At 42.8% G+C, this 20,783-nt stretch overlaps 1 protein-coding gene and 1 pseudogene across 7 annotated transcripts in view; one reads left to right on the plus strand and one right to left on the minus strand.

The window, feature by feature from the left end:
- The window catches only part of ST3GAL3 (ST3 beta-galactoside alpha-2,3-sialyltransferase 3), a 177,995-nt gene that overhangs the window by 66,844 nt on the left and 90,368 nt on the right, over positions 1 to 20,783 (plus strand). For 4 of the 7 annotated variants that reach the window (XM_019751096.3, XM_074334584.2, XM_019751094.3 and 1 more), the window contains 2 exons: positions 818 to 865; positions 17,940 to 17,982. In XM_019751096.3, coding sequence (XP_019606655.1) covers positions 818 to 865; positions 17,940 to 17,982 — 91 coding nt within the window. The remainder of the gene's footprint in view (positions 1 to 817; positions 866 to 17,939; positions 17,983 to 20,783) is intronic. The other 3 variants (XM_019751097.3, XM_019751095.3, XM_074334585.2) reach the window with 1 other exon arrangement.
- On the minus strand, positions 8,659 to 15,669 carry LOC109457850 (small ribosomal subunit protein eS25-like; annotated as a pseudogene).

Here is a 20,783-nt window from a genome sequence, read left to right on the forward strand (position 1 = left end):
TTTAGTTGAATAATTTGTTGTTGGTAACTTTTCTTCTCTCCTAGATTGATGGCAGATAGATCCTTGAGGGTAGAGACCATGCATTTTTTGTTTTCTGCTGCATTGCAAAGTATAGTATCTTGCACATGGTAGGAGCCCAATAAATATTTACTGAGCAGATGAATGAATGAATGCATGCATTGTGGGCACTGAATTTTGTAACTGTTCATTTTTGTTCTTTTCCTTTGGCTGTTTGGGAGCTCAGGCCTCCTTGATTCTACCTAGATAGCATTTGTGTATGTCCTCATGGCGTGCATTTTGTGTACTAACATTTTCCCTGACTACATAGCATTTTTCCTTTTGACTTCATTTTTCTATTCCAATGTGTAGTGTAAATTCCTGTAGGCCACTTTAAGCCTTTTGTGGGGGAAGAAACAATAAACAATTGGGTATATATTAATAGGTAGGAAAAAAAGAGCAGTCAAAGGGAAATGTTAGTGTCTTTAACTAGATGCAAGGGGGAAGTTTTCTTTTGCTTTGTTTTAATTTTATTTTCACTGTGACAAGGAAGCAGAAGTAAATTTGTCCCCCACCTGGCAGGAAATGCTTCTGAAGAACTTGTCTCTGCCCTGAGATGTTCCTCCCAATGGCAGGAGCTGGGCTTGGCAGGGCCGTCGTGCCCAGTGGACGGGTGGGCATGGACCTGTGGAGGCTGTCTATACAACTGAGTTCCATTCCAGTTGTCTTTCCCTTGGGGAGGGTTTGGGCAGAGATAGTGGGGGCTTGTCTTTTTACCGTAAGAAAGAGAAAGAAATGAACTTGTCCTCTTGTATTGCAGATTCAGTGGTTCTATCCTTTGACTCCGCTGGACAGACGCTAGGCTCAGGTACCACTCCCTCCCCTTCTATCATCCTTTCAGCACTCGACAGTGGCCACATCTGAAGTAGAGCCTAAGGAGGTGGGGATGTCTATCGGGACGGGCAATGGAATATCTCAGAATTGTGGGAAAGTCTCAAGAAGCTTTTTAGGGATTCATGGTTTAGGAAGCAGCGGTGGGATACAACACCCAGGAGACTTTGTCAGTTGCTTTAAAAGTGTGTACTAAGGAGTTTGCAGTAGATGGTCCTCCTTCACTCAGAGTGGTCCAGGTTTCTATAAAAGCATGTTTTCTGTCACAGAGGGTGGGGCAGAGGACATTGAGAGACCCCAAGATCTGGGTACCCTGGAGTAGATAACTATCAGGGCTGTCCAGCAGAATGCCAGGCTGCTGATGGCATCACAGTCTCCTGAGGACATGCGCCTCATTGCACATTGACACGCACACCCCATGCACTCAAGTACACATCTCCTCCAGGAGGTGCACTTTATTGTGCACTGTGTCAATCTCAGGCCGGCCCACGCACTCCCGTCTTCCCTGTATCTGCATTGCAGGACACACAGATCGACACTCCTGCTCTTTTTACACAAAATCACCCAGGCTCAGTGGGGCTTGGCTCACATGTCTGAGGCAGTCTACCTGCTCCACACGACTGTGCTGTTGGCAATACACAGAACGAAAGGGCACTTTGATTCTTCAGCTTGCTGCCATTGCATCCCCAGAATGACTTTACTTTTGAGAAGAGCGTCTTTGTGCATTAAGCCCGCGTTTCCAGTTGAAGATGGTGGTCCTCGTACTGTGAATGCTGCCTCTGAATAACAGGGAGACTTCGCTGGCCTACTTAGGACAATTAATCCTTGAATGCAATAGATTGATGTTTCCCAGAGCAGCCATGAGATTCAGGCAGTGTGGACAAGGGAATGAGTTCAGAGCATATGATCACAGCCACCACTGCTTATTGAGGACCTACCATGTGCCAGCACTGTGCTAAATGCTTTACACACATCTCGCAGGGAGGACAGTATATCTTTAATTGTGGATCAAGAAACCAATGCTAAAAGAGGTGAAGTCATCTGTCCGGGGCCACTGATCTCTGTCCAGCTCTGGAGCCCATACTGTCTCTTTTGCCATCTTGCTACCTCATACCTTGTATGGTTGAGGTGTCCCCCACCGAAATGCTGAGACAGGAGCGGTCACTTGAAGATACAGGGGTCAGAAAGAGTTTTTATTCATATAGGAAAAAATCGACCAGTTTTATTACATTAAAGATAAGAACATCTGTTCATCAAAAGACATCATTAAGAGAGTGAAAGGCAATCTAGAGTGGGAAAAAATATTTATAACACAAATAACCAACGAAGGGCTTGTTTCCAGAATAAAGAACTACAAAAATTAAGAGCAATAAAGAAACAACCCAGTATAGAAACAAGCAAAAGACCCGAATAGGTACCTTGTGAAAAAGAAAATCCAAATGGCCAGTAAACCTATAAAAAGGTGTTCGATTGCATTAGTACCTAGGGGAAGGCAAATTAGAATTACAGTGAGATACCACTACTTAGCCACCAAAATAGCAAAACTTGAAAAACTTGATATTCCAGTGTTCATGAGGGTGTGGTATGGTGGAAACTGAGTTTCTACTGGTCTGGGGTTAGATTGATTATAACCACTTTGGAAAAGACTACGTATCCAGCTAAATTTGAATATACACATACCCCATGACGGCATTTCTTTCCCTAGGTGTATTCCATGCATAAAGGGATGCTTTATACTTACCAGGATATGTGGACAACATGCAGATATATGAGTCTATCTGTCATTAAATGCAGTCAAAGTTCTGGACATAATGCATTTAGCAGCTATTTGAGGACTTTGAAATATAAATAGCAGCAGATAAATTAGGGGAAAAGACTAGAATTTAAAGCCCTACCACACTGGCAGTGAATTTCTCATTTTTCTTCTGGTATCTCATGTCCTGGACTCGAGGCAGCCCCAAACCTGGCAGTGGACACCAGGGCACAGAGATTTCCAGAAGACCTCTCGTTATGGCTGTGGGGCGGGAAAGGGGCTCTAAGGCTCAGCCAGACAGATGGGGAAATCCCAAGGGTTGTTTTTTTCCCCTCTGTTTTTTCGTGCTCTAGTTCCCAGGCCGTCCCACGGCAGTGGTGGTGCTAGTGCCAGTGGCCACAGTGAGGCCTTCAGGTACCGAAAACTGAGGAAGGGAAACCTTCCTCTCCGATCAAAGGAGCTAGAATCCCAAGAGGGTGATGTAAAATCTGGTTGCTTTTTTCTCTGTCTGCCTTCATGCTGTGTGGCCCCAGATTTGGGTACAGTTCAGGAAACAGGTGGCAGAATGTGGTACTAAAACCCTGGTTTTTAGAGGACTGAGAAGGGAAGGCCCAATGAGCTGGAAAGCACAGGAAAAGCAGGAGGAGGAGCTCAGGAAAGTGACTCCATAAATTTGTTTATGAACTTCCGGGCTAACCCCTGAGCTGTGCCTGTGTGCATCTGATGCTAACCAGCAGACTCTGAGAACTGAACTAAGGACTAGACCACAGCCTGAGTTCCAGACTAGACACTGGGTGGCGCGCCAGAGGACACACCTGAATAGGTTTTGTAAATGGAACTGTCATTGAAACCACAACCTACAGAAGGCTGCTCAGAACTTGCCACCTAACTCCAATCTGGTTAACTGATAAAACAAAAATATCAACATTCTCCACTGGATTTAAATAAGACCTAAGTTTTCTTAACATAATATTTAAAATATCCGGTGTAGTACAATTCAAAATTAATCATATGAAAAACCAGGGAAATCTCAACTTGCATGATGATCAATAGACATCAATGCTGAGATGACACAGATGTTAGAATCATCTGACAAAGACTTTAAAATAGCTATTATAAAACTGCTCCCAAAGGTAAGAGCAAACACTGTTTAAATGAATGGAAAGGTAGAAAGTGTTAGAAAAAAAAAAAAAAAAGATATAAAGAATCAAATGGAGATATAAGAAAAAAAAAATACAGTAACTGAAATTTTAAAAACTCAACTGAATGGGCTCAGTAACAAATGGAGATGATAGAGGAAAGAATCAGTGAATTTGAAAATAAAGCAATAGAAACTATCCAATCTGAACAACAGAAGAAAAAAGATTTGAGAAGTTGAACGGAGCCTCAGTGACATGTGGGACAATAGCAGAAGGTTTATCATCTGTGTTATTGGACTCCTAGAAGAAGAGAAAAAGGACAGTACAAAAGACATATTCAACGAAGTGATGGCTAAAACCTCCAAAATTTGGTGCCCAATGGTGGCTTATCCTGGGAATGGAAGCTTCAACATTAAAAAAAAAATCAATCAGTGTAATCTACCATATTAACTGTCTACAGAAGAAAAACTAATGGTCATATCAATTGATAAAGAAAAAGCATCTGACAAAATTCAACATCTACTCCTCATAAAAACTCTCGGCAAACTTAGAAGGAGATTTCTTCTACCTGATACTATAGGGCGTCTGCAGAAAACCTGCAGAAACAGCAAACATCAAACTTAATGGTAAAAGACTACTCTCCTAAGATCAGGAACGGCTGCTGAAACTCCTAGCCAGTGCAGTAAGAAAAGAAAAAAAGAATACAGATTGGAAAGGAAGAAGAAAAACTAACCCTCCTCATTAGATGACATGATTGCCTACATAGACAATCCCAAAGAATCTGTAAGAAAACTCCAACAACTAATAATTAAGTTTAGCAAGATGACAGGATATACGATCAAAACACACACAAAATGTATTGTATTCTATTCTGTATATTAGCAATGCACAACTGAAAATTTAAGAAAACATTTACAGTATACCCCCCCAAACCAAAATACTTGTGTATAAAACAAGTTTTGACACGTGTAGGATCTGTATGTCGTTCCTTGTTCCTCTCCCATGTTTTCTTCCCCATTTATTCCACTGTTCAAGCCACAACCTAGGAACCTCCTTGATTGTTCTTTCTCACCTTTTCCACTTTTTCTGTCTTCTCAGTGTGTGCTTGTCCAGTCGCTTCTTTCTAGCACCACTGTCCAAGGTATCGTCGTCGTCTCTTCCCTAGACAAGTAAACATCTCCTCACCGGTCTCTCCATGCTCCTTGTTGCCTCCCAGCAGTCCATTCTCCACACTGCAGCCAGAATGATCTTTGAAAAACGTAAATCAGATCATGTCTTTCCTACTGCAGTCTCTCCAGTGACTTCAGGGTGCACTTAAAGTAAAATCCACACTCCGTGACCTACAGGGCCCTACTTGCTGGCTCCTACTCCAATTTCTCTCTGCTTATCTCAGTACTTTCACTTTAGCCTATTTATCCCTCACTGACCTCAAGCCACATTGGCATTCCTGCTGTTCCATGAGTGTGACAGGTCCCTCCGGCCTCAGGGCCTTTGTACTCACTGTTTCCTCTACCTCGAATGCTTGTACCTCCTCCTTTGCATGACTGTCTCAGGACTCTGTTCAAATGACACCTCTGCAGGAAGGCCTTCCCAGACCACTTTGTTTAAAGTCATCTACTCTCTTGACACCCAATCCTTCTCTAAGAAGATATGTCCTTATTCCTTCTTAGCACTCATTCTTCCTTCAAATTATCTGCTTATTTACTTGCAGACTGTGGGTCTCCCCCACTAGAATGTAGGCTTCATTTGGCCAGAGACCTGGCCTATCTTATTCATCACTGTGTCCCTAGTACTTAGGACAGTACCTGGCACATAATAGGTACTCAGTAAATATTCGTTGAATGAAGAGGAGAAAAAATATAAACAATAATGTCCATCACTTAATGGATACTTAAGGATTACATAAATGATAACATCCATCCACTGGATACTGATGCAATTTTGTTTTTATTAACACAGAAGATGTAGAGATATTGTTGAGTGAACAAAACAGGAACAAACAGCATATATATTGAGGCCACGTGTAAGTAAAATTATATATGCACATTCACACATGTATTTATGGAAAGAGATTTCTGGGAATATATTTACCAAAATGTTTGTAGCAGTTAGCTTTATTTAGATAGTGGAAGTTTCCGGTGGTTCTTACTTCATTCTTTATAAGGTTTTTACATTTGGATTTTTACAGTAAGCATGTGTTATTCCTACAACTGGGAAAAATTAAATTATATTTGGAAAGAGGTACACTGTCTTATTTTATGTAATAATTGCTTGGTAATTATTTATACTTATCTACCTACTAGGTGGTAAACTCCATGAAGTTTAAGATACAAACTGCAGAGTGAGCCACTTTTTCCTATTTCATGTTCCAGCTGCTCTTTTGACATGCTGTTCCTTATAATCCTCCTGCAGGATGCTCTGGCATGGTCTGGACACACTCGATGTCATGAATCAAATTGAATTCACTGCATGCCCAGATCTAGACATCTGCTATTTTCCTAGGACAGAAGAGATATGGGTGTATAACCTCTTTGCCTTCGCTGGGATGGGGCTTCCACCTCCCACGGAAGGGTCCACTCTCCATTGGTCCCCAGCAGTGTCACAGTGGAGAAGAGCTGCGCTGTGCTGAGATGGAGGGTTCATAGTCACAAGAGACCCCGTTTTATGAGGAGCTTCTGGCCAGGTCTTTCCCCCCGCCATGCCAATATGCACGTTTGAGACTGGATTTCAGTTTGTGAACTTCTAAGTTATTTTACTGGGTCAGTTAATTTAGTCTAGGTCAGTGAATTTTTCTGTGTTTATTTTATAAAACTGCTTTTCCTATTTTAGTTTGTCTTTGATTAATTGATCCTATGTTATGATTTATTTCCCTGGCTTGAGATGATGTGGGAGCTGTTTGCACTTTGGCCAGCCCCCCTCGGGCCTCTGTGGACTCCTGCAATTCACGGATGGGCATGGCTAGGGCCTTCTGAGACCACCATGGGAGTTAATAGCAGATAACTGCTCTCATGGCAGCCGCTCTCCTAATATGAAGGTCTCCTTTTTTCTTTCCTCGGAGAATTAGTGCAGCATAAAGTAAAGGAAAGAAAAGAAGTTTCAGAGTCAGACCTGGGTTGGAGCAACAACGTCCCAGGTGGTCCACTTATTGGTTGGGAATATTGAACATGTTATTTCCCCTCTCTTAGCTTCTGTTTCCTCGTCTATAAAAAGGAGATTTTTTAATAGCATTGTAAGGATTAAATTGAGAGTGTAGGTGAAAATACTGAGAGCAGCATGAATATACAGTAGATGCTCAATAAACAGTAGTTCCCCTCAGTTTTTCCCTTTGTCTGGCATGTCTAACAGTCCATTCGGAACTGTTGCCAACTTCGTGCTCTGCCTAAATCATGGCATATACTACTTATGTTTAATATAGCTCATGACTTTTATTGGAGACTGTGCAATATCATTTCTTCAGAAACGAGGGACCAATTTTGGTTAGGATAAGTCCTCATTCCATTTACCCTTCTGCCCTTTGCACTTAGAAATTAATTATAGCTCGGAGATTGGAGCCAAAGACCCCTTTCATGAAGATCTGGCTGCAGAGTTTCTTCTGTGGTTGGACTTTCTTTCCTAATAGCCTATCCTGCCTTTCCGGCTTTTATGCATTCTAATATAAAGCACTGCAGTTTTCTGATAGAATAAAGTTCGTATTTTTATTCCATAACCTGAACTTTATGTATCCCAGTAATGTTCCTCAAACTGGTCTTCCTGGGAAATATTCATTGTAGTCACCAGCAGTACTTATTTAACAAGCATCAGTTTTACGCGAAGCACAGTGACAGCTGATGGGAATTTGTGGTGGTTCTTTAGAATAAAAAAGGAAGTGGCTGTGGCTCACTGGGGAACCAATAATACCAGGAGCACACTTGGCTCAGGAGGTGCACCTTTACTCCCTGAAATTCCATTTTGGGGCCCAGTGTCCTGACGGTGAGCCTAGAGTAGGACATTGGGTTTGGTGAACTTTCAGGGAGGTCTCCCCTCATCTTAGAGTAGGGTCTTACTGTAGTGTGGTGCTTCCAGCTGTTTACACATGAGGGTGTAGGTAGAAAGTGATAACATTTGTACACCATGCTAAGAGAAGTGGGAGGGAACTTAGGGTCATCTAAGTAGAGCATCGTGAAAACATTTATAATTTTCTTTACATTATAGAATTATGATAAGCAAAATGAAATACAAAGTAGTATGGAGTATATTCCGTGTTGAATAAAAAATTGAGCTTGTTTCAATGTTGAGAAATTTTTATATCAGGGTTGTGCATCTCAGGTGGTCAGTTTTCATAAATGTTCTATACATGCTTGAAAAGAATATGCATTTCTTTGCTTGTTGGGTGTAAGGTACTCTCTATAGCAATTCACATTTATTAATTGGTCTGTTCAAATCTTCTCAATTCTCCCTGATTTTGTGAGCCTGATTTTTCAGTGGTGTATGTGTTTTCATTATGATGATAGGAAACCATTGTATATTTTTCCTTGTAATTCTGTTAATTTTGACTTATATAGAAAAAAGTTTCATTATTAGGTACATACACACTTTAGTGCCCACCCTCCTTTTGTTTATGTTCAGTTTCTGAACCTTCTAGGAGTTTATATGAGTTAGAATACCAACTTATCCCTTTGAAATGGCAATGGAAGAGATAATGGTTAATTTCAAAGACTTGCGGCATATGTCAAAGCACTCTGTGCATTCATAGGTCTGACTTGGTGCAGGTGCGGAAGCAGAAGAGCAGAGATTTGCATCACCCATGCCACTTCCCCCCTGGAGCCAGGCAAAGGACACACATGTGCTCCTCAGTCAGGGGTGTTTTGCAATGCTGGGCTTTCCAACCTGGCAGCAAGCCTACACCACCAGGCTAAACATCTCTCCTTCACTGCGCAGCTGCAGGCTTGCTGCTTGGACGCCTGGGATGAGAGTACCCTCAGGTGCTGGGAGACCTGTATCTGTATATCAGCGTACATTGTGCTGACTTGGGAATCCCAGAGTCTTTCTCTTCCTATAATAGACTTGGCATCAGTGGACTGCCAGGGAGAACCAGGATTGACCACTAGTTTCCCCAGAGGTGAATTATCCCCGAAGAGTTGGTACACTCAATATAACATTTCCATTGTATAGGCTGAATTCACATGCAACTTCAAGAACACATTTGTATACAGTGAGATGCGGTGGGGTCTGCAGCCTTGCCCAACCCCAACAGTAAGAAGCTCTGCTCCTGCCCTCACAAGTGTTACGCTCATGTCTTCCTGATCTCTTTCTATCCTAGTTTACATTTCCTAAAGATTATGTTTAAGCTTTCCCGCTAGTTGGGGACTCTGAGGAACTGTGCACAGATTAGACCATCAGTACCAGCTTATAACTATGTGGCGTATTCAGTAACAGCTCACACCTACGAGAGTTGAGAGCTTCTCAGGTGAGATCCCTAGCTCAATGGGAGATGGGACAGTCATTGGTTACTCAGGAGCCTCAGGAAGTCTTTGGGGAGAAGGTTAAATTTTAGGCTTTTATAAATGACAGGAGGGGATCACCTTGGCAAATTGGCAGTCATCAAAAGGGAACCCCAGAGAAAAAGCAGAAACTGAAATGAGGGAGCCAGGTCAGGCTCTCCATAGGCAGGTGACTGCGAGGTAATAGCTGTATAAGCCGGGAGCCATGAATGGCCAGAGCAAGGGAAGCACTAGTGTGCGAGGTGGTCAGTGACTCAGAGAGGCAGCTACTACCGCTGCCATCGCTGCCACCGCTAACACTGCTGCCCTGCAGCAAGGGATGGAGGAAAACAAAGAATCCAGGACTTGGGCTACTTGTTAGGCTCTCTTGGTTATTTGGTCACTCCATCTATTCAGCACATTTATAGGACACCAACTCTGTAGCAGACCCTGTATTAGGTGCTAGAGATACAGATACGTATAGTTAGGATTGTTTAATTGTAAGACACAGAAACTGACCCTGGCTAACTCAAAAGAAAATGGAATTTACCAGAAGGATATGGGTACACACAGAATCAAATTAAAAGCCGAACAGCTGGTCCCCAGAAAGGACATGTAGGGCAGTGCCAGGAATCTAGAATGCAACAAATGGTCCATCTCTTCCTCATACTGTTTTTCTCCCTGGTGTCACTCAGCTTAAGAGAGAAGGAGTCCGACCAACCTAGCTTTTGCCAAGTAACCTACGTTTTAGATAGGCATTGCCCATAGACAGCCTCATCACTTGCCAGCAACGAGAGAAGAGTAGTTCTGGAAAGAAATTCAAGGGGCTTATTTGTAGAAGAGGACAACAACAGCAGCTGTGCACTACAGACCCAGGAGCAACTCATGGCAGGAATGTATTAAGTTCCATACGTTTGGCGATGAGCACATGTAAGCGGACACTTAGACATGCTTTAGGTCAGAGAAGGTGTTCATTCACCGTTCTTTTAACATGCCAAGCACAGTGTTAGTGATGATGCCTTAGTAGAACTTCTAGTCCAGTGGAGGAGAGACAGTAGTCAAATAGCCTGATAAAGGTGTAATTCCAAACTGAAATTTAAGGGCTATGAGGACAAGTATGCTGTTAAAGGAACGTGTAAGAGGGGGCACAGTCCTCTTCTAAAAGAGTATGTTTAAACGAGGGTCTGTAGGATAAGAAAGAATTAACCAACTAAAGAGATGAGGACACATTTCAGGCAGAAAACAACCTGCTTCTAAGAAGAAGTCCTTGTTGAGAGAGCTCATAGCTTATTCAAGGAACTGAAAGAAGGCCAAATGACTCGAGCAGAGAGCACAGGGGAGGAAATAGTGCAAAATAGAGATGGAAGGGTAGGCAGAGCCCAAACCATGAAGGTCCTTGTGGCACTACAGAAATATCTATTAGATTTAGCCTTGGTAACAGCTGTATCTTGAAGGCTGAGCAAGTGTTTTCCAAGTTGGCAAGGTGAGTGAGGGCATTAAAGATGGCGGTTGCTGTGAGGCATAAAGGCTGCCTAGAGGAGTGGCAGAGGGGAGGCTGGGAAGACAGGTAGACAGGTTAGCAGGTTGTTGCATTATCTGAGCAATAGTGAAGACTCCAGCAAAAGCAGTGACCATGGTATAGGGAGGGTGATCTGTACTTAGACATGAGAGAGATATGGTACACCAAAAACTTTCTTTCTTGGAGAACTGAATGTTATTACCAAGCAAAACAAAACCAAAAATAGGTGGGGGACAGGGTGAAAGAAATCTGATTTTCAGTTTGAGTGAGGTGGCTGTGGGTCATTTAGGAGCAATGTCTAGGAAATAACCAATGTGAAAAGGGGTTGGGAACAATGTTTTAAGTGAAGGGAAAAGCATGTACAAAGGCATGAAGGTAGTAAAGATACTTTGAAGGAAAGGTGAGGAGCAATGCAGGGACTCAAATAGTAGACTTGGAATGGTCGCTGGAGGCCACGCCATGAAGGACCTTGTAAACCAAGAGACGGGGATTCATTCTAAAACAGTAGAAGGCTTTACGCAGAGTTATGGCATAAGCATCTTTAGCCTGTGGAAAGCTAGCTCTGGTTATATCATGGAGAATCTGTTAGAGACGGACAGACAGGAGGCAGGGAGACGTGGTGGGAGGCTGTTACAGTCGTCCAGGTGACGGGGGAAGCTGGCTTCTTAGTCAAGGATAGTAGAAATGGAGAACAGTAAGTGGATTTGAGATCCATTGAGAAGATGAAAATAAAAGGACATGGTAATTAAATAAAATAAGAGAGAAGCAGGAATCAAGGAATTCTCTCAGGTTTCAAGCTTTGGCAGCTGGGTGAATAGTGGTACCATTCATAAGGTAGGGAGTCCAGGAGGAGAACCAGGTGCTGTGTGTGTGAGGGTGGTAAAAATGAACTGTGTGTGGGGCAGCCTGAATTTTAGGCGTCTGTAGGACATGGACATGTCCAAGAGACCGCTGGATATAGAAGTCTGGTGCTCAGGAGAGAGGGTTGGGCGGGAATGAGAGACTTGAAACATCACTGGGCAGGCTAAAAGTAGTTGAGCAAGGTGATGTCTAGCATGGATAAGGAAAAAGGTGAAGAAAGAAGGAAAAACAACTGAAAAACACAAAATATATGAAAAAAATTCTTTCAGTCATTGAGTAATAGGTGGTACAGGACACTGATCTCGGAAAGAAGGGAAACAAACGAGGTTAGCCCTAAACTAACGGACTGGGCAGTGTTTCCACACCACATCGCATGGAAGGACAACACAGACAGAATCCAAGAGTCTTTCTAAAAGGAAACAGTTGAGAATATGAAGAGACCAAGGCAGCCAGAAGTCACAGGCAGAGTACCAGAGAGGGAAAGCTGCACACAGAGAGAGCTCCAAAGATCTGTTGAGGGTCCCGGTGGACCCTTCAGCTGTTTAGTGCATGTTTGTGAGGAAATGACTGGAAGCCAGGGAAAGAACCACTGGAAAGGAACAGCAGAACCGTCCCTGCAACAGCTCACACAGGGCTGGGTATAGTGGGAAAATGTCATACGTGATACATGAGGCATCACATAGTGTACTCAGAAAGGTATTGCATTAGTAGTGGACAAAATTCGTAATAGTGCAAAATTAGCCCTGAAGTCCACTTTTGCCTCTAATCCTAACCTTACAAAGCTTAAAAGCAAGCCTTGAAAGAATCAGACTATTTCCAAGTAATTTAATTGCACCTCATACTTAAGGAAAGCACAAATATCCTGCACACAAGAAAGTAAAATTCACATGGCTGGTCTCCAATCAAGAATGACCGGGCAATTCAGAAACGTATAAAAATACAACCCATAATGAGGAGAAAAAAACAATCAATAGAAACAGACCTAAAGATAACACAAATGATAGAATTAGTAGGCAAAGACATTAAAACTTATATCTTGAAGAAGGTAGTAGAAAGCATGGGCGTATTAAGGAAAGACATGTAAGATATAAAAAAGAATTCTACCAGCAGCTGGGGCAGCCCCACCCTTGGTGTTTCTGGTGTAAATGACTTGAGTTCTGTGCTTTGAAACGACTTTAATAAGTCCTTTTCTCAGGAGCTCCTGAAGGGCTGCCCTGGCCAAAGAATGATCTTCAGTCTCTCAGAGACAACAGCTGGGGTTATAAGCTTATAGTTGGGAACTTCCTTACAGAGTTTGTCATATGTTGCTTTGTCAAACAAGACTACGTTATTGAGCTTGTCCCAAACTTTGCCTTTGGATCACTTCTTTTTGTCCTTGTCTCCAGATTTGCTCACTGGGTCTTTGTCTTTCTCGGCCATCTTTCCAGCATCTTTCTCCTCGTCATCCTTGGGCGGTATGGTGAAGCTGGAAGAGCAGCGATGGCAACGGCAGCCTCGCTAAGATGTCGGACAAAAAAAAAAAAAAGAATTCTGGAGATGAAAAATATACTGAATGAATAAATAGAAAATTAGACACTGCAGAAGAAGAATAGTGAACTGGACAGTATATCACTAAAAACTACTCAGAATTAAATACAGAGTGAAATTACTGGGGGGGGGGGGAACAAACAAAGCATCAGTACGCGGTGGGACTTCAGACAGCCTAATACACGTATAATAGGAGCCCCCCCACAAAGAGGGGAGGGCAGAACATTTTTTGAAGAAATAATGGCCAAAATTTTTTCAAATTTGGTTAAAACTATAAACCGACAGATCCAAGAAGCTCAGTGAACCCCAAACACAAGAAAAACGATGAAAACTATACCACAACACATGATAAGCACTGCCCTCCTCACTACCCACAGGTTCTTGGCATTTGAGAGAAGCAGTCGGTCTCCCCTTACGAGCCGCAGGAAGAGGGAGGTCTTGCAGGGCAGAGCCAGGCTCCAGGTCTGCTGGGAGGTAAGCCAGCTGGTTAAAATAGAGTCCAGAAGGCACTAAGAGAAAGATTTAAAAAGGACATGGGTCAGGGCAGAAAAAACCCATAGTGGAATAAGGCCGAGAGAAAAAAAAGTCCATGGCCCAATTTAACAGTGGTTATCCCTATCAGACCTGGGAGATTTAGCTAGCTTTGAGTTTTCCAGAGACTTCCTCTTGTTCCTGAGAGGCCTTTATTTGTTCAGGACTGCACATTCCTTCTGGTAAATGCTGCTCCTAACCAGGTGTGTCACATGGGAATCATAACTTTTTACAACCCCAGTCTCCTTGATCACTGTGATGGACAGGTGTAAGCAGTTGGTGCAAGCTAGGCCACTCCTAGCCTTTCCCCAGGAGTTGCGCCATTAGGGGCAGAGAGATCAGTCTCATTCCCATTCCAGGGGCACAGCAAAAGACGTGGGCCTGAAAGTGGCTGGTAACTGTTTCCTCACTTAGGAAGAAATCTAGGCAGGGGTGAGTAAAGCTAATGGAAGGAGACCTGATGGCCTTCCAGTCACTTTCCGTCATCCCTGAAGCCCTTTGCACCCTGGCCTTTCTCACACTGTGGTTATGTGAACCATTAAATTGTCCTATTTGCCTAAGTTAGTGCAACCAGTGGATTGAACATGCAGGAAACATTGGGAGATAAGGACAGACACCTTCATTTTGTCTCCCTCTGTCCCCTTAGAATGTTTTCAGTGTGGGAAGTCTAGAAAAATTTTAATACCGCTGAGGTTATAAAAACCCTGTGGCCACATTGAGTCACCAATTCGAAATGTAGTGTCCAGCCTTATGTACTAGTCATAGCTTTCAGTTCATTCAAAGCTGCAGTGATTTCCCGCATCAGGGCTTAGTACCAGCAGATGCCTGACCCACAGAAGGGGATGCGCCCTGCTTGTCTCTCTCCTTCCTCTCCTCCCCTACTTGCTGCTTGCTGTTTCTGACCTCCCTGGAATTGGTGGGGAAGGGAGAGAGAGAATGTGAGCAAAAAAGACAAGATAGTGTTGGTACTCTCCACTGGCACTCTTGTGGGGTGCTCACTTAGGCACTTTGGAGATCCCCGCCAACAGGGGACCTCTCCTTGCAGTTCCCCTGGTGTGGGTAATGCACTCGCCAAAACCTTGTCACTCACTCCTTCTGCAGCCCGTAGGACTCCCAAAGTCTGCCCCTGCTGTTATCTGCTGAAGTCCTGTCAACCCGCTGGGCATGTCTTTATTGCAAAAGACCTAAAACAACCCCACACTCTCATTCATGCATCCTTTCTGCAAAAATTCTGGGAGTGCAGGCCAGTTGCAGTACACTCACTCCTTCGCAGCCAGCCCTTCTGTGTCCTTTACACTTGTCAGGTAAAAGTCAGGCACCTGGCAGTCCATTGTGTCCCTATTCCTTAATGGTCAGGTGTTAAGCTTCTCTCACCAGGCTTGGGTGAGAGACAAGTATGTACCACCCACTCTGCCCCTTAAGGGAGATGGAGTTCATAGCACTGCTGTCTCCAAAGAAATTCTTCAAATTCTCTCTCTCTTAACCTCTCACAACCAGTTACTTTTATATTTGATGTAGGGAGGGCCTTGGAATTATGTAACAAGTGTTTGAAAATTTGCACCTCACTTTAGTCCCTGAAATTTATCATGCTAGAGGCTTGGCTGGAACTTTCCTTTTAGCATCCAGTTAGGCTAATTTAATTTGGTTTTATGAACCTTGTGACCAGATAATCCTGACAATAGCAGTCAACAAACATTTACTCAACATCTGTGTGCAGGCACAAAAGAGAAATGCTTCGAGCCCTGATGAGCTGCCAGCCTAGGGCAGAGTTTACAAATGGCTGAAACCTGCCCATGGACACGTTTTGTTTGAGCCTCATGAGCTTTAAATTTTTCTTGCATCTATTGCCAATATTTACAAATTGAGAAATTTTACCTTAAAAGATCCAGATTCTTGGCTTTGAAAACATCGGAAGATGTGGTGATGCTGGACCCACATCACAGCCTGGCAGAGTGCTGGAGCTGGTGGAGGCTGCCCACTTTGACAGGGCATGCAGTCTCCAGATGGACTCCATTCCTTCCTGGTTCTGTGATCTAAAGCCAGTGTCTGCTGCCATTTATTATCACTGAGCCACACAGTTACCTTAAAGAATAAAGTGACGTATTTCTGGTCTTCACGTCTCTTAACCAAAGAGAGAAAACAACAGATAGTCCAAGAGAGGCAAGGAAAGGACATAATTTTAGAAATGCAGTGTTCTCACATGTTTCATATGCTCTGTGTGCGTGTGTCTGTGTGTGTGTGTGTGTGTGTAAAACAAAACTTAAGATGCCATTGGACAATAAACCACAGATATAATTATGGTTCCTATACAGAAAATATGTGGTTAAAAAAAAAAGACATTTCAACAGAATTTGGTTTTAATGCCACTAAAGTAAGTGGTGTGAGCTGCTGTGAGAGGTATCCTATTCTCCCACTTCCCTCATTTGGGTTATGTTCTTGCTCTGCCCCTGACGTTTGAGTCTACAGCAGGGAATAAACATTCTCTGGCCTCTGGAAGCCATCAGCCCAAGTGGGGATCATCCACATCCAAGGGGGTCGTTACTCAGGTCAGAGGAACAATAAATAGCAGGATCGTTGCCCCAAGGTTATGCTCACCTGGGGGACAAAGCAACAGGTGTTTAGCAAGTTAATGGGATTTTCTTTTTTCAGGGACCCATAAATAGGATTGTTGAAAGACTATGAAACTTGGAAACTAACTTTTTATAATTTTCGTTTTTAGTTTATTTTTTACATTGAAATTTAGTTTATTTTTTGTTTTTCTTACTGGTTTTTGTAAGTTCCTGATATTCAGCAAATTGTCATCCATGTAGCTGAGTTAGAGCCAAACCAGAATTATTTTGAGGAAAGGCTTTCACTTGCCCAAGCGTGTTCTCTTGGGAAGCGAGCCTTCTGTTGAGTTATGTGTCCTAGTTGGTATCATCCGTTTTAAGAAGAGGAATTATTGTCTCACCGCAGCTCAGTGGTTTATGAAAGCACACAAATCTCGCCTTAATTGGCCCTGCAGAATGACTCCTGTGAGGTACTTGTCAGCCTGTGTAATTCCCTCTCTTGGCCATTCGTTGCTTACTGAAGACTGAGTTCCTCGAAAGCCCTGCTGCCTGGCCTTTTCCATCCAATTGTTTGGTCTTAGTATTCTGTTTACCCTCAGATTAAGCCAGGCCAACTGAGGACTGCATTCACAGACCACCTTATTTTACTGAAACCATTCTACAGACACACACACTCTGTGCAATCATTGAACACCACTATAAGAAGCAATCCTATGACACTTCCTATCATTTCTTTTTACAAATATTTTTGGGGTCACAGAGGAAATGTCCCTCAAGTCTTAGTATCAGGAATAGCTGTGACTCTCCTAGTTTATTTTATGGACACTGTCAACCATTTATATCAGTGCTTTGCACTTAGTTTTAACTGTGAGAAATCTTGGGGGGAGATCTGTAATTCCCCAGCAAACACAGAGGTCTTGAGGATATCCACTCTGGGTATTTTTATCCTGACCACATTTTATTTTATTTTTCCTATGCTTATTTCCCCTTTGGCCCCCAGATTTTTTCTTTTTAAAATCTTGTACTTCATACAATTTTTAAAAACTGCTTCAACTTCATTTTAGAATGAGGCAAGATATAAAGAACTTAACACGTTGCGTACGGATCACGAGAATCTTCAGGAGGGATTTAAACCCCGCCGTACGCAACGTGTTAAATACAGTACTACAATTTATCATTTGTTGCAAACATCTTATCAATTTATTTTTAGATTCTATTTTAAATTTCTTATTCCTTATGTAATTAGATCTATCTGTTCTTTGTGATTGTCATGAAAAGGGTCATTGCCGTGGATCAGAGGACCCGTTGGCTGCCACATCTTTACCCCATAGTTAACGTGGCTGACTGAGCAAAAATTGTGCTTCAAGCTTAGAGGAAGCAGAGATTTCTTCTGACCGTCTTACTTCTCCACGGGGCCAGTTTTGTGGCTTACTAAATTTCAGTTTCAAGCACCACATTTAAAGAGGAAGGCAATTACAAACCAGCATAGGACTGCTTGGCCTAGACAGCGTGGGAAGTACCTGGCTTGAACTTGGTCTTTCACAAAACAGGTGTTCAGCAAGAGTTCGATGACTTAGGTGGTGGCTTATGTGTTTGGGTCTGTTATTTGAAGCAGCTGTGTACCCCCGTGGTCTAGGTCTGGGGAATACAATCTGCTAGTGTCAGCAGTGGCTGGCCTTCAGTGACATTTTCTGCTTTTCTTTTCTTTTTCAGAGTATGATCGGTTAGGATTCCTCCTGAAGCTGGACTCTAAACTGTGAGTAGAATGAGACAGTGCCTTGGTTCTATGGTAGCGGGTGTCTATGACATCTGGGCTCCAGCTTCAAAGGGTCAGCTCTCATCACCCCTGTGGTTGTTGGCGGTGGGTTTCCCAGGGGCCTCTGTCCTCAGTCTGTCAGCAGAATCCTAGAGTAGGTTACCTTCTGCAGGTGCCTGGAGAGGGTGGGATTGCGGGTACGTACATAATGTTAGATTTGGCTAGCTGGCATGGGCAGGTTATTACAGAAGGAACCACTGCAAGGAGTGTGAGGAACAGGGAGGCCCCTGGAAAGGCTTCTGCTCCAGAGTGGAGGATGGTTGAGTTGCCACAGGAGGTGATAGCCTCTCAAAAGTGCTCTGCAGCCTGGCATGCAAAGCCTTCTGCAATCAGGCCTCTTTCTCCTGTCCTTTTACAGGTAAACCCACCGTTTCCCTCTACCTTTGCATATGTTTGTTACCTGTGCCTTAAATTTCTTTTCCTTGCTTGTCCACTAGGAAAACTCAAAGACTACCTCTTTCCTACACAAAATTAATTATCGCTTCCTCTGAATTTTCTACCTCTGTCACCAGTTATCTCATTATACTGTAATTAACTGTGTAATAATTATTTATTTAAGAGTGTAGGCTCAGAGCCAGGCAAAACTTGGTTCAAATCCCAAATTGCCATTTACTCTCCTTGTGATTTGGGGCATGCTACTTAATGACTCTGAATCTCAGTTTCTTCAATAAGATGAGGATAACAGTATATCTGCCTCACAGTGTCATTGTAAGGATTTAATTGAAATGACTAATTCATAATGGCTTTCAAGTAAATGGTATCTAATTCTTCCAGAATCCATCCCTGTTCTCACCTTCTTGGTCTCCTTAGCACCTAGACAGTTCTGGCATATGTTTGTTTGGTGCTCAGTAAACACTGAGCACATGGCTACAAGGATGGTTGGATGGTAGGTAGATGACTAGACCAGGATGCCTTGAGATCAGCCTCTATCCACTCTGTGCGTTTATGCCCCACACAGGCCTCTCACATGGTTGATGTGCAATAAATGGCTGCAAAACTGCCTGTGGCTTCTTTCTGTTGTTAGTCATCTTTGTATATCTATCTCCTCTGTCTTGTACCAGACAGACATAAAAAATCAGAATTGTGTCTCCTTTTATCCTCTCTTGCATGAGGTCTTGACCACAGCTGCTTCTGATGGTGATGGCTGTACCTACATATAAGACATTAAACCAGGGCTGCTCCTTGGCTTTCCCACTGAATTTTCTGGCATCTAACTCCTTTTCCTGGCATCTGGCTTCTTGGCTCTGGTGTCTCATATTGTGAGTTCAGGAGTTGTAATTCTCCCAGCTTGTATACATCATGGAAGTAGCCATGAGGGGAAAATGGTCTGCTTTTCATACGAAGCTAGTAGAGAGATGTCAGCTACATGTTAATGTTTGGAGAATGGAGATTGTTTATGCGAGAAAGCCACAGGGTTCACTTTTAGAAAATTCTTAATTTAGTGCTCTGGTCAAAAAAAAAAAAAAAGTATAAGCTAAGAGCAAGTGAAATGCCACCAGAATGGGACATATAGTAATTACCAAGTTGAATCACTTTGATGAACAAAAGACATGTTCTATAGGACATGTTAACTACAGTATTTAAACTGTCTTCAAGAGTGTAAGGAGAATTAGGAGGACACTCCTGCCTTGCTGTCCTGACAGTTGGGTGGCACACAGTAGGCTGCTGTGTAGCTTTCTCTTGGGTGCCAGGCTGGTTCCACGAACCATCTGAGTCAACCTGGTCTTTAGCCCAGAAATCTGGCTTGGCCTCATTTGATTTGATTCACAATTTAAAGTACAAGATAGAACTTTCCTGCTGCTTACTGCAGAGGTTTTTCCAATCCAATGCTGTCTTCAGAAGAAAGCACAGATATGTGGGAGAGGTTTTTACATGCTTTCAGGGAGACGTTTCCAAGTGAAAGATTCTGTTTTTTGGGGTAATTCCTTGGTAATGTTTAGATCTCCCCTTACAAAGTCTTTCTCTGCTGCGTTGTTTTCTGTTCTATATGTATAAAGGACTTGAACTTGGATCCGAAGAACTGGATTTGAATTCTGCCCCTGCTGCTTCAAACTACAGGACCTTAAATAATGCATTTTAGATCTCTGAATTCAAGAGTTCCCTTATGAAAAATGTAGATAATATCAACTTTTTAAGTTTTATGAAGAATAAAGGGTCTATAAAATATGAATAAGTATACAAATGTAAGAATTTTTTATTTTGATTGGATTCATTTAGCTTCTTAGATATAAGAATTCATATGTTCTGGAAATTTTTCAACCATTAGCTCTTTAAATATTGCCTCTGCTCCACTCTCTCTCTACTTCTCTTCTGAAACTCTGATGAAATGTTAGACCTTCTCATGCTAGCCTCCAGGTCTGTTAACCTCTCTTTTACATTTCCGGCTTTGATCCTTTCCACATTAGACTGGAACCCCAAAGGACTCAACATAAGGATAAACTAGAACTAAACCTGCACACCCAAACCAGGACTGCAGGAAAGGTTGCCAGAGCTCTGAGTGCATCCAGGTGATAAGTTAATAAAACAGAAACACTTGCTATTCACAGCCAGAGTTCTCATCACTCAGGTGATCCACGAACTCAGTTTAAGTTATTCCAGACTGGCAGTGCCTCCAAGCTCCTAGCAGAAGCAAATGCAAACCCTTTCTGGAGAAAGACATATGAATTCCTCACAAATAACTTTTCAAGGAAATGAGCAGCACACAGTAAACAAACAAAAAACTAAGGCAACAAGGCTCCATT

This window comes from Rhinolophus sinicus, chromosome 14 (genome assembly GCF_057876585.1).
Source record: "Rhinolophus sinicus isolate RSI-liver-muscle chromosome 14, RSI-T2T, whole genome shotgun sequence".
Lineage (NCBI taxonomy): Eukaryota > Metazoa > Chordata > Mammalia > Chiroptera > Rhinolophidae > Rhinolophus > Rhinolophus sinicus.